General features: G+C 46.1%; 1 protein-coding gene across 1 annotated transcript in view; it reads right to left on the reverse strand.

Annotated features, from left to right (window-relative positions):
- Positions 1 to 632: 632 nt before the first annotated feature.
- LOC100089880 (cytochrome P450 3A21-like) overlaps positions 633 to 16,392 on the reverse strand; it is a 33,815-nt gene continuing 18,055 nt past the window's right edge. Inside the window, exons 6-13 of the mRNA XM_029058834.2 lie at positions 16,248 to 16,336; positions 14,882 to 15,030; positions 13,475 to 13,602; positions 12,607 to 12,694; positions 6,757 to 6,917; positions 3,357 to 3,583; positions 1,308 to 1,470; positions 633 to 865 (exon numbers count right to left, since the gene is read on the reverse strand). Of these exons, the coding sequence (XP_028914667.1) occupies positions 770 to 865; positions 1,308 to 1,470; positions 3,357 to 3,583; positions 6,757 to 6,917; positions 12,607 to 12,694; positions 13,475 to 13,602; positions 14,882 to 15,030; positions 16,248 to 16,336 (1,101 nt within the window). The 3' untranslated portion in view covers positions 633 to 769. The remainder of the gene's footprint in view (positions 866 to 1,307; positions 1,471 to 3,356; positions 3,584 to 6,756; positions 6,918 to 12,606; positions 12,695 to 13,474; positions 13,603 to 14,881; positions 15,031 to 16,247; positions 16,337 to 16,392) is intronic.

Genomic DNA, 16,392 nt, shown 5'->3' on the forward strand with positions numbered 1-16,392 from the left:
AGATGAGGAAACTGAGTCACAGAGAAGTTAAGTTGCTTGCTCAAGGCCACATAGTAGACAAGGGTCAGAGTCACGATTAGTACCCAGTTCTTCTGACTCCCAGGCCCGTGTTTCTTTCACTGGGTCATGCTTCTCGAAGTACTTAATAAATACTATTATTATCGATCATTCAGTGATATTTGACAGACATATCTTCATCTGCTAATTAAGCTCTCTTACCAGTTAAGCTTTTTCCCTAGTTTCTTCCATCACTACTCTGTTGCATCTTCCCCTTACTCAGCCCAGGGAGACTCATGGCCTAAACCACAAAGCAAAGGCGACACCTCTTGGAAGCAGTTAAGGGAAGTTTCCTAATTAAGAGGAGTATTGTTGATTATAAGAAAAACATCTGTGGTTGGTCTAAGCTAGCCTTGCAAATAAATCCAAATAATTAACAAGCCCAAACATATTTTTGCTACCTCATTTCCCCCCACGATGGTTTTCCAGTAGGATAAGAAATGAAATCGGCATTCTACTCTTCCAGCGCACGGTATTCTCTCCAGAAAAGCAGGCAATCAATTATATCTGTTGGGTGCTTACTGTGTGCAGAGCACTGTACTAAGTGCTTGAAAGAAAACAATATAACAGAGTTGGTAGATGTGATTCCTGCCCCAAAAGGCAAGAGGTTTATTCTAAGGTTTTCATTTCCATTGAGTGTAAGATTCAAGATTTCTAGTTCTTGCTTTCAGAGAAGTGGGAAAAGCATTCTCCCAACAGATCTAATTCTTTTCTAGTCTTCAGAATCCACTCCTGATCTGGGGACAAGTTTCAGTATGATCGGCTTCTTGGGTTTCATAAAACCTGTCGAATCCAGTTCTAGGGGGATCTGAGGAGAGAAGCAAACGGAAGCCTGTAAATAGAGGAAGATTTAAAAAGGGATAGCTGTAACACTAACACTCTGACATACTGACTGAAGCAAAACCTTCTAAATAAAATAGAATTTCCCAATGGTCATAACAGCCCTTCATCCTTTTATTTCTTTTCATATAGAGCCAAGAGTTGTGGCTTACGGCAAAACATGACTCCACCTCGAGGAACAGATCCTGTGTGGACAAATGCAATGAAAGACCCTGTCACAAGAGAAACTGCTGCTTCTCAAGAAGCCTAGTTGGCAAGTTGAAGGGCAGCACATTTCTTCCTAGTCTTAGAGGCTCAGACACCCTGGGCTTAAGCCGACTGGTTTAACCTCTAGCGGAATCAGCGTGGAGATCATCAGTTGTTCCTGGAAGTCATTAGCACCAGGGTGGAGCAGAAAGTGGGTTTCTCACCGGGGTCTCTTTGCAAGGCTCCACGGAGAAATTCTGCAGCAGGTGAATCAGAGCAGCTTTCATGTTGAGGAGGGCAAATCTCATTCCAATGCAGTTTCTGGGACCGGCTCCAAAGGGCAGGAAGACATAGGGATTGTGCGAAGCTTTCTCCTCCTTACTGAACCTGGTGCCAATGAGTGAGATGGTCAGAAAGACAAGGAGGAGGGCAGTGAGGTCTTTCTTTTGTTTTGATAGGGACCAGCACTCCATGACCTTCCATCACTATCACCCCTCTTATCAATACCCCAGGCTGCTCTTTCCTTAGTTGAAATTAAGAGTGTCTGATCTTGGGGTTGTAAATGTCTGCAAATTGACAGTTCCTGGAATAAGGGATAAACAGGAATCAGCTGGTCTAACCTAGCCAATGTCCCACTCTGTTTCTTGGTGAAATGCTCCCATGACTTTTCACTATTCAATCTGCCTGTGTTTATATGCATTATCTTTTTTTTAAATAGCATTTGTTAGGCACTTAACATGTACCAGGCACTGTATTAAGCACTGGCATATATTCAAATTAATCAGGTTGGACACAGTCCCTGTCCCACAAAGGGCTCTTAGTTTTAATCCCCATTTTACAGATGAGGTAACTGAGGCACTTATAAGTGAAGTGACTTGCCCAAGGTCACACAGCAGACAAGTGGCGAGCCATATTAGAGTCTGGGTCTTCCTGACTTCCAAGCTCATGCTCTTTCCACAAGACCATGTTGCTTCTCCGTGCAAAAACCCACTAAGCCCAGGGCTATCCTGCATACAGTTCACAGAAAGTTCTCTCTCTCCTCACCCAGACAAACCCGAGTGTCTTGAGTCTCTGCTGTTTCAAATGAATATTGGTTTCTTTTCTCAAGTTTCTGAGCAATAACAATGATGGCATCGATAAAGCACTTACTATGTGCCAAGCACTGGGTGAGATGCAACACAATAAGATCAGATCAAGTCCCCTCCCCCCTCCACTGTGGGGCTCACCGACTAGAAGGAGGGAGAACAGATATTTAATCACTAATTTACAGATGAGGATACTGAGGCAGAGAGAGGCTAAGTGACTTGTCCAAGATCACAGGTGGTGGAGGGAGGATTCAAACCCAGGTTCCCCTAGATTCTCAGTCCTCAGCCCCTTCCACTAGGCAACACTGCTTGTCTACACCTTCCTTCCCCCAGAAACGAAGTCCTGGGACAAGAAGGCTCAGTCCAAGGGGCAGGGATTACAGTTATAGTTGTCTCCCCCTCTAGACTGTAAACTCATTCTGGACAACAGGGAATGTGCCTGTTTATTCTTGTATTGTCCTCATCCAATGACTTAGAACAGTGCTCTGCACACAGTAATGGCTCAAAATCTATGACTGACTTACTGATTACATGACAGCTGCTACCATGGAGCCCACACTTATAACATTTGGGTTCGTGTACCCAGGACTCAGATGCCATTACAAATTACAGGAATGCTTACCTGAGCAAGACTGGCTTAGAACCACAGTGGGAAAATTGGGCTTTAATTTTACCCTTGTTTCTAATCTGCCTGGCTCAAGTCAGACCCTCATGTGACTCTGGTATAAATAAGGTTACAGCTGCTAGAAACAGGCTTCGGGGCCATTTCTTCAATTGTGTTTGTGAAAGTCCACTTCCAGAGTATGGAGGGATATCCTAAAGCCTCTGGCTGGAGATGCTGGGATTTGATGTCCAGGATTACTGTCCCATTCAAGCCTTGTAATGGATTTTCCTGGTCATTCTACAGAGTTAGAGGAGCAGCGTGGCGTAGTGGATGGAGCACAGGCTTGGGAGTCAGAAGGTCATGAGTTCTAATCTCCACTCCACCACTTCTCTGCTGTGTGACCTTCTTTTCTCTGTGCCTCTGTTCTCTCATCTGTATAAGGGGGATTGAGACTGTGATCCCCATGTGGAACAGGGACTGTGTCCAACCCAGTTATCTTGTATCTACCCCAGTACTTAGAACAGTGCCTGGCACATAGTAAGCGCTTAACAAATGCCATAATTATTAACTCCTTCTTAACTTACCTCTCAGGGAGGAACTTTTCAGGCTCTGGCCAATGCTCTGAATCCCGATGCAAAACAAATGTTGGTATAATAACCACTGTCCCTTTGGGAATGGTCAACCCTTTGATTTGGGTCGTTTCCTTACAGACTCTCTGTATTCGACCTCCTGGGGGGAAGAGCCTGAGGGTCTCCAGGACAACCATATCGAGATAATCCATTTGGAAGATGGACTCATAAGTGGGGCTGGCCTAGAGGAGAGAGAGATTTGCAAAGGAGAAGGTCCAGATCAGTTTAAAAAGCTGCCCCCCTCACACCCCAGCACACATATACACACAAACCTGGGCAGAAGTATGCAAAAACCAACTTTCCCAACTTTCAGACTATGCTTAAGGTTGTTGTGGTTTGAACCTGCCTGGTACCATGAGAAGCTGAGGATGAATCTTTAATAATAATAATAATAACAATGGTATCTGTTAAGCACTTACTATGTGCCAGGCACTGTTCTAAGCGCTGAGGTAGAGCCATGCTAATTGGGTTGGACTCAATCCCTGTTCCCCCATGGGGTTCACAGACTAAATAGAAGGGAGAAGGATCTAATCCACATTTTACAGTTGGGGAAACTGTGGGACAGAAAAGTTAAGCGACTTGCCCAAGGTCACACAACACGCAAGCGATAGAGCTGAGATTAGAACCCAGATCCTCTGACTCCCAGGCCTGTACCCTTTTCACTAGGCCAAGCTGCTTCTCTAAGCCTTCTAATCATGAACCAACTGTTCCTTTTACAATTGATATTCTTCACTTCTTGATTTTAGCTTTCTATTTCTTTCTCTTCCCAATGTCTGTCTCCCTCCCTGGTGCCTTCTTTAATCCTCCCCCTTTAGACTGTGAGTCATCAGTGGGCCAGAAGCTTTATCTACATTAATATCCATGTATTTTTGCCAGTTCTTTGTAAGTGGTTTGCCCACAATTAGTGCTTTAATAAAAGAGAGGAGAACCAAGCTCTATTGCTTTCTAAACAGGGTTAAGACACTGAAAGGTTTGGATGGAAAGCTGAGAAAAAAAAGAAACATAAGGTCTTCCCTTAGCCATGCCTCACTGCCCTGATGGAGGGACACCGCTGAGTGACCAAATATTTGTCCCTATGGCCTAGCATCGTTCATTCAATCGTATTTGTTGAACGCTTACTGTGTGCAGAGTACTGTACTGGGTTCTTGGGAGAGTACAATATAACAATAAACACACACATTCCCTCCCCAAACCACCAGGACCACATGAGATGGCACTTCTGCCAAAGGAGTAGCTTTTTTAACCAGATACTGCACTGAGTTCAAAATTTTCCTAAAAGCCATATAATAGCCCATAATAGATTTATAGCTGCCTTCAATCACTTCTGATGAGATTCTAATTAGATGCTCTGAGCTAGCCTTTGCCAACTCAGGTCTCTCAATCAATCATTTTCATTTATTGTCTGTTTACCATGTGCAGACCTCTGTATTAAGTGCTTGGAGGAGTACATTATAATAGAGTTGATATTCATGATCTCTGCACTTCAAAGAGTTTACAATCAAGAGGAAGAACTTACAAGGGCCAACTTAACTTCTCTGTGCCTCAGTTCCCTCATCTGTAAAATGGGGATTAAGACTGTGAGCCCCACGTGGGACAACCTGATTCCCCTGTGTCTACCCCAGCGCTTAGAACAGAGCTCTGCACATAGTAAGCACTTAACAAATACCAACATTATTATTATTATTATATTATTCCTTAGTGTTCACTAGTCCATGCAGCAATGTGCCCTTTACACAAAATAAAAATGCTAAATTTGGGGGTGGGGAAAACTGGGAAATCTCCTGACTACCCAACTACTAAGATATGAAGCAGTATGGTGTAGTGGATACACCTCGGGCCTGGGAGTCAAAATGTCATGGAATCTAATCCTAGCTCCACCACGATGTGAGAGAATGAAATTCTCCTCTAGACTGTGACCTAGTTGTGGGCAGGGACTGTGTGTCTACCAACTCTATTGGAGAGTCCTCTTTCAAGTGAGAGCTCACCTCCTCCAGGAGGCCTTCCCAAACTGAGCCCCCCTTTCCCTCTGCTCTCCCTCCCTTTCCCCTCCCCTCAGCACTGTGCTCATTGTATTTATTATTTATTACCCTATTTATTTTGTTAATGTATAATGTTAATGTATGTCTCCTTGATTCTATTGATCTTGATGATGTTGTCTTGTTTCTGTTTTGTTCTGCTTTGCATTGCTGTCTGTCTCCCCCATTTAGACCGTGAGCCCATCATTGGGCAGGGATTGTCTCTATCTGTTGCCAAATTGTATATTCCAAGTGCAGTCCAGTGTTCTGCACATAGTAAGCGCTCAATAAATGTTACTGATTGATTGTCTGCTGTGTGACCTTGGGCAAGTCACTTCACTTTTCTGGACCTCAGTTACCTCATTTGTAAAATGGGGATTAAGAGTGTGAGCCTTATGTGGGACAGGGACTTTGTCCAACCCAATTTGCTTGTATCCACCCTAGCACTTAGTACAATACCTGACACATAGTAAGCACTTAAAAAATTTCATTATTGTTAATATTATTATTATTAATAACTCTGTGCCTCACTTATCTGCAAAAATGGAATTAAGACTGTGAGCCCCATGTGGGACAGGGACTGAGTAGCCTGATTTCCTTATATCTACCCCAGCGCCTAGAACAGTGCCTGGTACATAGTAAATGCTTAACAAATACCATAAAAAAGTGCTCACTATGTGCCAATCCCTGTCATAAGCACTGGGATAGATACAATACAGTCAGGTCAGACACAGTCCCTAACCCTTATATTGCTCACAGTTGAATGACAATAATAATAATGATAATAATAATGGTATTTGTGAAGCGCTTACTACATGGGAAGCACTGTTTTAAGTGCTGGGGGTGATACAAGGTGATTAGGTTGTCCCATGTGGGGCTCACAATCTTAACTCCCATTTTACAGATGAGGTAACTGAGGCACAGAGAAGTTAAGTGACTAGCCCAAAATTACACAGCTGACAAGTGGCAGAGCCGGGATTAGAACCCGTGACCTCTGACTCCCAAATCCGGGCTCTTTGAAGTAAGAGGGAGAACAGGAATGCAATCCCCATTTTGCAGGTGAAGAAACTGAAATACAGAGAAGTTACACAGCAGGCAAGACATTGGTTGACAGATGGAGTAGACCTCTTATGGTCTCTACCGAGTTTGGTATTAAACACATTATTCATATGTTGGCTCTAGCTCTAACATATCCTCAGTCCAGTGAAGGTTACTAACACTATGTACTCAGACTTGGTTCTGAGTTCAGAATCAGGCCTAGCTAAGGGTGAAAAACAGACTTTCATCAAACAATTACTAGTCTGATGTACCACTGGATAACTGGCCTTTGGTCATCTTACCTTGTTAGGTAGAATGCTGTCTATTTCCTCTTGCAGTTTCTTCTGGACTTCAGGGTGAGTAGCCAAGTTGTAGGACACGAAGTTGAGAGTCGAGCTGGTGGTTTCAAATCCAGCAAAAATAAAGATGATGGCCTGTGTCGAGATCTCCATGTCAGTCATTTCTGGAAAGAAAAAAAAAAGCCACACACATTAACACGATGAAACCAGCAGGAGAGCTACTGTATGGCTCATTTGCTCATCCTCTTGTGAGACGTTTTGTTCCACACCCTGGTTTGGTGTGTTTCGGTTATTTAACCTCAATCGCAAAATGTCACGTCAGATTTACGGCCCCTGCCCGATATGTATGAATTGTCTATCTGACAGAGATGAAGGTGATTGGAAACCCCAAACCATCAGATACAGATGGCTGAGTTATGTATGAACAACTGTCCTGCAGAGTATGGTGACAATCTGATGTCTTGTGACAGCTCAGCTTCCTCCTCTCACCCCGTTGCTGCTTCCGCACTATCCCTCCTCCCCCCCCCCTCCTTCCCCTCCTTTGAAGCCCATATCATTCGCCTCTATCACCCCCTCCAGATACTTGTTGTTATCGTCTCCCGCCCTCCCTGCTCCCAGCTCCGACTTCTTCAACCACCTAGACCCCTTTCTCACCTTCCTTCTCTCCTTCTCTCTGCCCACTCTGATCCTCGGAGACTTCAACATCCACATGGATGTACCCGATGACTCCTCTGCCGCCCGCCTGCCATCCCTCCTCGACTCTGCCGACCTCCTGCTCCACCATACTGCGCCCACTCACCGACTCGGTCACAGCCTCGATCTCGTCATCTCCTACCGCTGCACTATCTCCTCCCTCACCAACTCTGAAATCCCTCTCTCTGACCATAACCTTCTCACCTGCCTCATCTCTCACACTCCCTCCCCCTGCAAATCTTTGCTACTCCCCCACAGAGACCTGGGCTCTCTCGATCCCATCCGTCTTTCCAAAAGCATCTCTCCTCACCTTGCAGCCCTGTCCTCACTTCCCATTCGCGATGATCAGTTCTCCGCTCTCACCTCCACCCTCTCTACTCATCTCGACTCTCTCGCCCCCCTTTCCCTCCGCCGCTCTCGCTCCACTAACCCACAGCCTTGGATCACCTCCTCTGTCCGCCTCCTACGCTCCTATGCTCGAGCTGCCCAGCGCTGCTGGTGAAAGTTCAAGCACCAAGCCGAACTCACACACTTCAAATTTATCCTTTGCTGCCTTAACTCTGTCCTCTCCTCCACCAGGCAAAACATCTTCTCCTCCCTCAATGACACCCATGCCCCTCACCACCGCCAATTGTTCCAGATCTTTAACTCTCTCCTTAGGCCCCCTGTTCCTCCCCCTCTCCCATCTCTCACCCCCAATGATCTGGCCACCTACTTCAGGTCTGAGCTCCCCAAAATCACCCTTCCCCCTGTTCCCTCCCCCCCACCAACCCTCTCCCCTACTTTCCCATCCTTCCCTGCAGTATCCTCAGAGGAGATCTCCTCCCTCCTCGCAAGTGCCACGCGCTCCACCTGCACCTTGGACCCCATTCCCGCTCACCTTATAAAAACCATCGCCCCTGCCCTCCTCCCTTCCTTAACTTCTATCTTTAACCACTCAATCTCCAATGGCTCCTTCCCCTCTGCCTTCAAACAAGCCCATGTCTCCCCCATCCTAAAAAAACCTTCTCTCGACCCCACTTCCCCTTCCAGTTATCCCCCTATCTCCCTACTACCCTTCCTTTCCAAGATCCTAGGACGAGTCGTCTACACTCGCTGCTTAGAATTCCTTAACTCCCATTCTCTCCTGGACCCCCTCTGATCTGGCTTCCGTCCCCTCCACTCTACCAAGACTGCTCTCTCTAAGGTCACCCATGACCTCCTTCTTGCCAAATCCAATGGCTCCTACTCCATTCTAATCCCCCTTGACCTCTCAGCTGCCTTTGACACTGTCGACCATCCCCTCCTCCTCCATACCTTATCTCAACTTGGCTTCAGGGACTCTGTCCTCTCCTGGTTCTCCTCTTATCTCTCTGGCCGGTCATTCTCGGTCTCCTTCACTGGCGCCTCCTCCCCCTCCCATCCTTTAACTGTTGGAGTTCCTCAAGGGTCAGTTCTTGGCCCTATTCTGTTCTCCATTTACACTCACTCCCTCGGTGAACTCATTCGCTCTCACGGCTTCGACTACCATCTCTACGCAGATGACATGCAGATCTACATCTCTGCCCCTGTCCTCTCCCCCTCCCTTCAGGCTCGCATCTCCTCCTGCCTCCAGGATGTCTCCACCTGGATGTCAACATGAACAAGACTGAGTTCCTCATCTTCCTTCCCAAGCCCGGTCCTCTCCCAGACTTCCCTATCCCCATGGATGATATGATCATCCTTCCCGTCTCTCGGGCCCGCGACCTCGGTGTCATCTTTGACTCATCTCTCTCGTTCACTGCACACATCCGATCCGTTACCGAGACCGGCCGGTCTCACCTTTACAATATCGCCAAGATCCGCCCTTTCCTCTCCACCCAAATGGCTACCTTACTGCTACGGGCTCTTGTTATATCCCGGCTAGACTACTGTGTCAGCCTTCTCTCTGATCTCCCTTCCTCCTCTCTCACCCCGCTTCAGTCTATTCTTCACTCCGTTGCCCAGCTCATCTTTCTGCAGAAACGTTCTGGGCATGTCACTCCCTTTCTTAAACACCTCCAGTGGTTGCCTACCAACCTCCCCTCCAAACAAAAACTCCTCACTCTAGACTTCAAGGCTCTCCATCACCTTGCCCCTTCCTACCTCTCCACCCTTCTCTCTTTCTACTGCCCAACCCGCACGCTCCACTCTTCTGCCGCTCAGCTCCTCACCGTCCCTTGATCTCGCCTATCCCGCGGTCGACCCCTGGGCCACGTCCTCCCGCGGTCCTGGAACGCCCTCCCTCCTCACCTCTGACAATCTAATTCTCTTCCCCTCTTCAAATCCCTACTTAAAGCTCACCTCCTCCAAGAGGCCTTCCCAGATTGAGCTCCCTCCCTTTGTCCCTCTGCTCCCTCTACCCCCCTTCACCTCTCCGCAGCTAAACCCTCTTCTCCCCCCTTTCCCTCTCCTCCTCCCCCTCTCCCGTCTTCATCACCCTACTTATTTTGTTTATTTTGTTTAATGAGATGTACATCACCCTGATTCTATTTATTCGCCATTGTTTTTATGAGATGTTCTTCCCCTTGACTCTATTTATTGCCATTGTTCTTGTCTGCCTGTCTCCCCCGATTAGACTGTAAGCCCGTCAAAGGGCAGGGACTGTCTCTATCTGTTGTGGACTTGTACATTCCAAGCGCTCAGTACAGTGCTCTGTATACAGTAAGTGCTCAGTAAATACTACTGAATGAATGAAAGCTCAGTGATCCTTCGTAGGAAAGCATAGAACCAGAGTACACTGGAGCACTTTTTGGGGTCATGATCAGATCGAAGTTGCCCTGGGCTAGTGGTGGGGGTCGAAGGGAGGTGGTTTGAGTAGTGGAACTTCTTTTCCCACTGCCACTGTTGGACAACTCTTTGACTCTGAGGGATAGTCACCCTCTGTTCGCTGGTGGGCTTTGCTCACTTATGGGGAAGATAATCAATAACTTAAGGAGCAAGAGAACTCTCACTCCTCAGGACCCTTCCCAGGAGGAAAGCTGAAGACCTCAGTCACTTGTGAAGGAAAAAATGGCCAAAGAGACAGGACAGAGAAAAGTTCATTTAACCTGGAATCAGGAAAGAATGGAACAGGCCATACCTGTTCTGGGAAAGCAAGAATTTAGTGACTGGCTTTGACCAGGAGGGTTGAGTTCCAGCTAGGTGATCCGTTTGTTTGTTTTTTAGTACTTGTTGAGAAGCGCTTATCATGTGTCAAACACTGTTGTAGCAGATGGGGTAAGTGCAAGACAGTTAGGTCAGACACGGTCCCTATCCCACATGGGGCTCACAGTCTGAAGTAGAAGGGAGAACAGGTATTGAATCCCCATTTTACAGTTGAAGAAACAAGGGGCTTAATCCCCATTTTACCAAATGAGGTAACTGAGGCACAGAGAAGGAAAGACTTGTGGACGGTATAACCACAGAGGAGTTAGGAAAGGGAAGCAGAGAAGTGTTTTGGGATGGTGGGAATTTCTGGGTTTTAGCCAACAAAGTGTGAGAACAGGAATGGTGGGTTTGTCCTGGATCTGATTTGAGGTTCTGCTTAACGGCTGAGGTTCTTGGTGAAAATACCATATATATTGAAAGTAAATGAATACTGGTTGTCTTTTCACAACCTAAAGAAAGTGCCTGGTCACTTTCTATCATAGGGAGAAAGTTGGACATCTGGCACTCTTTTGCAGCCCCTAGACCCATGAGATGTGGGTCTGGTTAGCCAAACCAGAAGGATTAAATCTAAGAGCAATGGGATAGCGGCAGCAATCTGTCAGGACAACTTTGCACTAGCACTGAACTCCAGAAGCATTTCAGCAATGACTTAAGAAGTGGTTTGTAAAGAAAACCCAATGTTATAGCTGGGAGTTGGTCTTCAAAAAGTAGCCGACAGCCCGACGCCCCCGGCCCAAAATATGGGGACCCAGGGAAGCCCCATGTAATCATCATCATCAGTAGTATTTATCGAGTGCTTACTTGTGTGCAGAGCACTGTACTAAGGGCTTAGGAGGGTAATAATAACTATGATTATGGTACTTGTTATGTGCCAAGCACTGTTCTAAATGCTGGGGTAGATACAAGTTATTCAGGTTGGACACAGTCCCTGTCACACATGGGGCTCACACTCTTATCCCAATTTTACAGATGAGGTAACTGAGTCAGAGAGAAGTTTAATGACTTGTCCAAGTGGCAGAGTAGGATTAGAATCCAGGTCCTTCTGACTCCTAGGCCTGTGCTCTATCCACTATGCCACACTACCTCAACACGTTTCCCGCTCACAACGAGCTTACAGTCTAGAGGGAGAGACAGACATTAACAAAAGGTGCATGTGGCTTAGTGGATAGAGCAGCTCGGACCTGGGAGTCAAAGTCATGGGTTTTAATACTGGCTCCACCACTTGTCTGCTATGTGGCCTTGAGCAAGTCACTTCACTTCCTCCATGCCTCAGTTACCTCATTTGTAAAAATGGGGATTGAGACTGTGAGCCCCACGTGGGACAGAGGCTGTGTCCAACTTGATGAACTTATAAGAGCCCCAGTGTTTAGAACAGTGCTTGGCACATAGTAAGTGCTGCACTAGTGCCATTATTCCCGTGCTTAGAACGGTGCTTGGCACAAAGTAAGTGCTTAACAAATACCATTATTATTATTACTATATGTATATTATGAATGAATAATTTATAACCGACCCCTTCTTGGGGATGGCATTCTGGTATGTAGGCAGAGAGCGCTGCAGAATCCTTGTCCCCCCTGGCTGCCCATCTGAGCTGGGATTCCTGCTTCCAGGGGACAGCAGCAGTGATGCTGCTGGAACTGTCTCCACAGCTAGGGTCACTGCTGGCTCCTCGATCGGCTGGGTTCCTGCCAGGAGGAGGCTCCGGCATGGACGTGTGATGCCATTTCCACGATGCCAATTCATCCATTCCTGGGGCAGCGCTGCCTCCCAGCAGATGCTTCTATCTATTTCTAGATGTGGAGCTGGTGACTGTTGCTTCATGATCTTGGCCTGCACGGAGCTTCCCCTGCCATGATGTCCTCCAAGGAGGCCTTATCTCCTTCTCCCTTTTTCTCTGTCCCTTCAGAGGGCCACGGGACTTTTGCCAAGGACCTGCACTAGAAAATCACTGACGAGCTGTTCTTATATTCTGGATCCTATCCGAGAGAACTCTTTCCGCTATCGTAGCATTACCTTTGTAGGAGTGATTCTTCTCACTGGGTTCAGGGTTGCTGTCTGAGGATTGGGAGTCAACCATCAGTTGCAGAAAATCCACTCTTCCCTGGAAATGAGGAAGAAGATTCAGAAGAGCAGGCACAGGATGGGTGCCTCTAAATCCCGCTGGTTTTTCCTCACCAGTATTTCCCAGATCCTCCCTTACATCTTCCACCCTGGACCAAGTCTTATTAAAATCATATCTCCTCCAAGAGGGATTCCTCAACTAAGCCCTCATTTTCCCAATTCCCTATCCATTCCATACCACCTGTTCACTTGGATCTGTACCCTTTAAGCCCTTGATATTCACCCCACCCTCAGGCCCACATTATTTACATACATAGCTGTAATTTATTTTACTATCTGTCTCTTTAAGATCCCTGTGGGAGGGGAACATATCTACCAACTCTGTCATATTGCACTCTCCCAAGTGCTTAGTTCAGTAAACCTCAGTAAAGAGCACTGATTGACTGTGGCTTGGCCCTGGTTCTACACAGAAGTAGCATGGCCTAGTGGACAGAGCTCGGGCCTGGGAGTCAGAACGTCATGGGTTCTATTCCTGGCTCGACCATTTGCCCGCTGTGTGACTTTGGGTAAGTCACTTCATTTCTCTGGGCCTCAGTTACCTCATCTGTAAAATGGGGATTGAGACTGTGAGCCCCATATGGAAGAGAGACTGTGTCCAAGCCAATTTGCTTGTATCCACCCCAGTGCTTAGTACAGTGCTTGGCACATAGTAAGTGTTTAATTAATACCACAGTTGTTGTTATTATTATTATTACAGCCTGGAAGCTGGATGCTACTGCTATAGGGGCCACTGATTTGGGAGTGATAGAGTGGGACTGACCGTGTGGACACCTTTCTGCCTCTTCTCTTTGAAGTTGCGGGTGACGCCAACAAAGAATTCCACAGTGTCCCGGGGAAACAGTGACAGGTTCATCTTTTTGAAAACTGGCATGAGGAAAGGAAACACCACTGAAAGGAATGAGAGAGGGAATTCATGAATGGCACGTGCAACTGAACAGCTCTCTGGAGCTCAGAGTTCTGGGGATGAGGGGAACAGTCTTCGGAGGAAAAACTAAGGGGAGGGGAGTTTCTGGGGCTCTCACAAATCAATTAATCCTTTACCACTGAAAACAAAAATATTCAGAGTTTCTGCAAAGTGACTGTTTTCTCAACTAGTTAGAGATACTAGGGTCTGTCTACATCTGGCTAAAAGCTGGAAGCAGGGCTAGGTTGAAGAAGTAATTAAGAGCAGAAACCTCTAGACATAGCAAACAGGCCTAGTGAGGTCAAATGTTATGAAAAAGTGATTTTTTTCCCCCCTAATTCACTCTATCAAGCTTCTAGAGGACTGGGATCAATTGGGTCTTCTCCTTCAGCTCAGTGCTTTGCACACAGAACGTGCTCAATAAATACTATTGACTCTATCCCAAGAATGCACTGTCTCATAACTACGTACTCTTGCAAACTGACACAATGACACTCTATCCTGTAGCACAGATTTAAGAAGGGTGAGGACCTGTAACTTGGCCTTTTGCTATTTGTTAAGCATTCAAGGGATGTGAGTTCTAATCCCAGCTCCGCCACTTGTCTGCTGTGTGACCTTGGGGAAGCCACTTAACTTCTCTATCCTTCACTAACCTCATCTATAAAATGGGGATTAATACTGTGAGCCCCATATGAGATAACCTGATTACTCTGTATCTACCCTAGTGCCTAGAACAGTGCTCGGCGCATAGTAAGCAAGTACCATAATTATTATTATTATTATTTTTTCAGGTGCTAGGCATCAGGCAGCCCAGGACTGGGAATCTGGAAATTGGGGGTCTAGTCTCATACTTGTTGTGTGATCTTGAGCAATTTAACTTCTCTGTACCTCAGTTTCCTCATCTGTAAAATGAAGATAAAATACCCATTCTCCCTTTCTCTTACACTGTGAACCTCATGAGGGCTAGGAACTACCAGACCTGATTATTTTCAATCTACTCCAGTGCTTAGCACAGTGCCGGACATATAGTAAATGCTTAATAAATTCCATTAGTATTATTAGAGACAACAATCTAACACTAGAGAGAGGTCACTAATCATCTGCTTGATTAAATGTCTTACCCTCGGTGCTACCTGTGGGAAACATAGCTGCAGATTCAGAGTTTCTAGCTTTTTCTCTATAATTGGGATCTATAGAATATCTCTTTCTCAGGCTTCCCCTTGGGATGGGCCTTAGGTTGGCAAAGAGGACTGATTGTCCTACCTGTGAGCAGGAACAGAGGGCTTAAGAAAGTGAAAGAGAGTAACTTAGTGATCTGTTTAACAAAAGGGTCATTGGGATTGTTCATCGAATCTATGTCCACTCCAAAGGAGGTACTGGTGACCACGTCCAGACTGTACGACCCAAAGATCCTGAAGGACAGAGAACTCAGGTTAGAAAGAGATCCAGTCAACAAGACTGTAACATCCTCCTGGACCCTCATGGAACAGGACATTTTTGCCAAGAAAAACCTCTTCATTATTCCTCTAAGAAGCCAGTTACCTCAGGAAAGCCAGGCCTAAGTTACCAGTCAGGCAGTCAGTCAGCCAATTGTATTTATTGACTATGTACTAGACGCAGAGCACAGTACTACGCACTCGGAAAGTATGATATAACAATAAATTGACATATTCCATGCCCACAACGAGCTTACAGTGTAGAGGGGGATCCATCACTTGGGATGGAATGTCAGGTATCTCATAGGAGGTGGCTACTTTTGCCAACCTATTGCCTCAAGGGCACAGGTAGATCCACTCCTCTGAGAGTACAGGAAATACAGGGCTGGGAGGAGGAGCCATGGCCTGAAACAAGTCAGTTCACCCGCATTTCTGTATGGCCTCTGGGATGCTTTAATGACCATGTTGCAGAGACTGGAACAATCTGCTTGAGTTAACTTCTAATCAATCAGTCAGTGGTACTTATCACTCACTTACTGTTTGCACAGCACTGTTCTAAGCACTTGGGAGAGTACAATGCAACAGAATTGGTAGACACATTCCCAACTCACAACTACTAATGCTCAAGCCAACTTCACAGCCTGGAGTAGACAACATTCTTAGAGCGACTTGAACATTAACCTCAGGCTTTAAAAACCACCTCCCCAAAGGGCTGTCGGATCAGAATGAGGATCGTGGCTGGCATTAATAGAATTTTCAGGATTCAGAGTTTCTTTTGGGTCACTTTCTAGGTCTCCCTCCATTCCCAAGGGGCTATGCTAGTCAGGAACTGAGAGCATCTTGACAATGTTCTCAATGTTCAGCATCTATAAGAACTCTCCCTCTCCACCCATTTTAGTCAGTTGTATTTATTGAGCGCTTACTGTGTGCAGAGCACTGTACTAAGTGCTTGAGAGATATATTACAATATAACAGACACATTCCCTGCCCAAAACCACCTAACAGTCTAGACCTCCCAGACCCTCTTGTTCTGACCAAGAAAACCACACATTCAAGCTACTTTTCCTCCCATGTCCCAGAGGGTCCATCGATCAATGGTATTTACTAAATACTTACCGTGTTCAGAGCACTGTACTAAGCCCTTGAGAGAATACCATCCTAAAAGGATAGGTTAGCAGAGAAATCCTACTCACCTCTTCATATTCACTGGCTCATTCTTCTTCACCTTCTTGTCAATATTTTGTACCAGAAGTTTTCCATAATGTTTGATGATTGGGAACATCTGAAACATAATCCAAAATCACTCAGCCCTCAACTATGTTTGGATTGCTCTAAAGG

This window comes from Ornithorhynchus anatinus, chromosome 2 (assembly GCF_004115215.2).
Source record: "Ornithorhynchus anatinus isolate Pmale09 chromosome 2, mOrnAna1.pri.v4, whole genome shotgun sequence".
Classification (NCBI taxonomy): Eukaryota; Metazoa; Chordata; class Mammalia; order Monotremata; family Ornithorhynchidae; genus Ornithorhynchus; species Ornithorhynchus anatinus.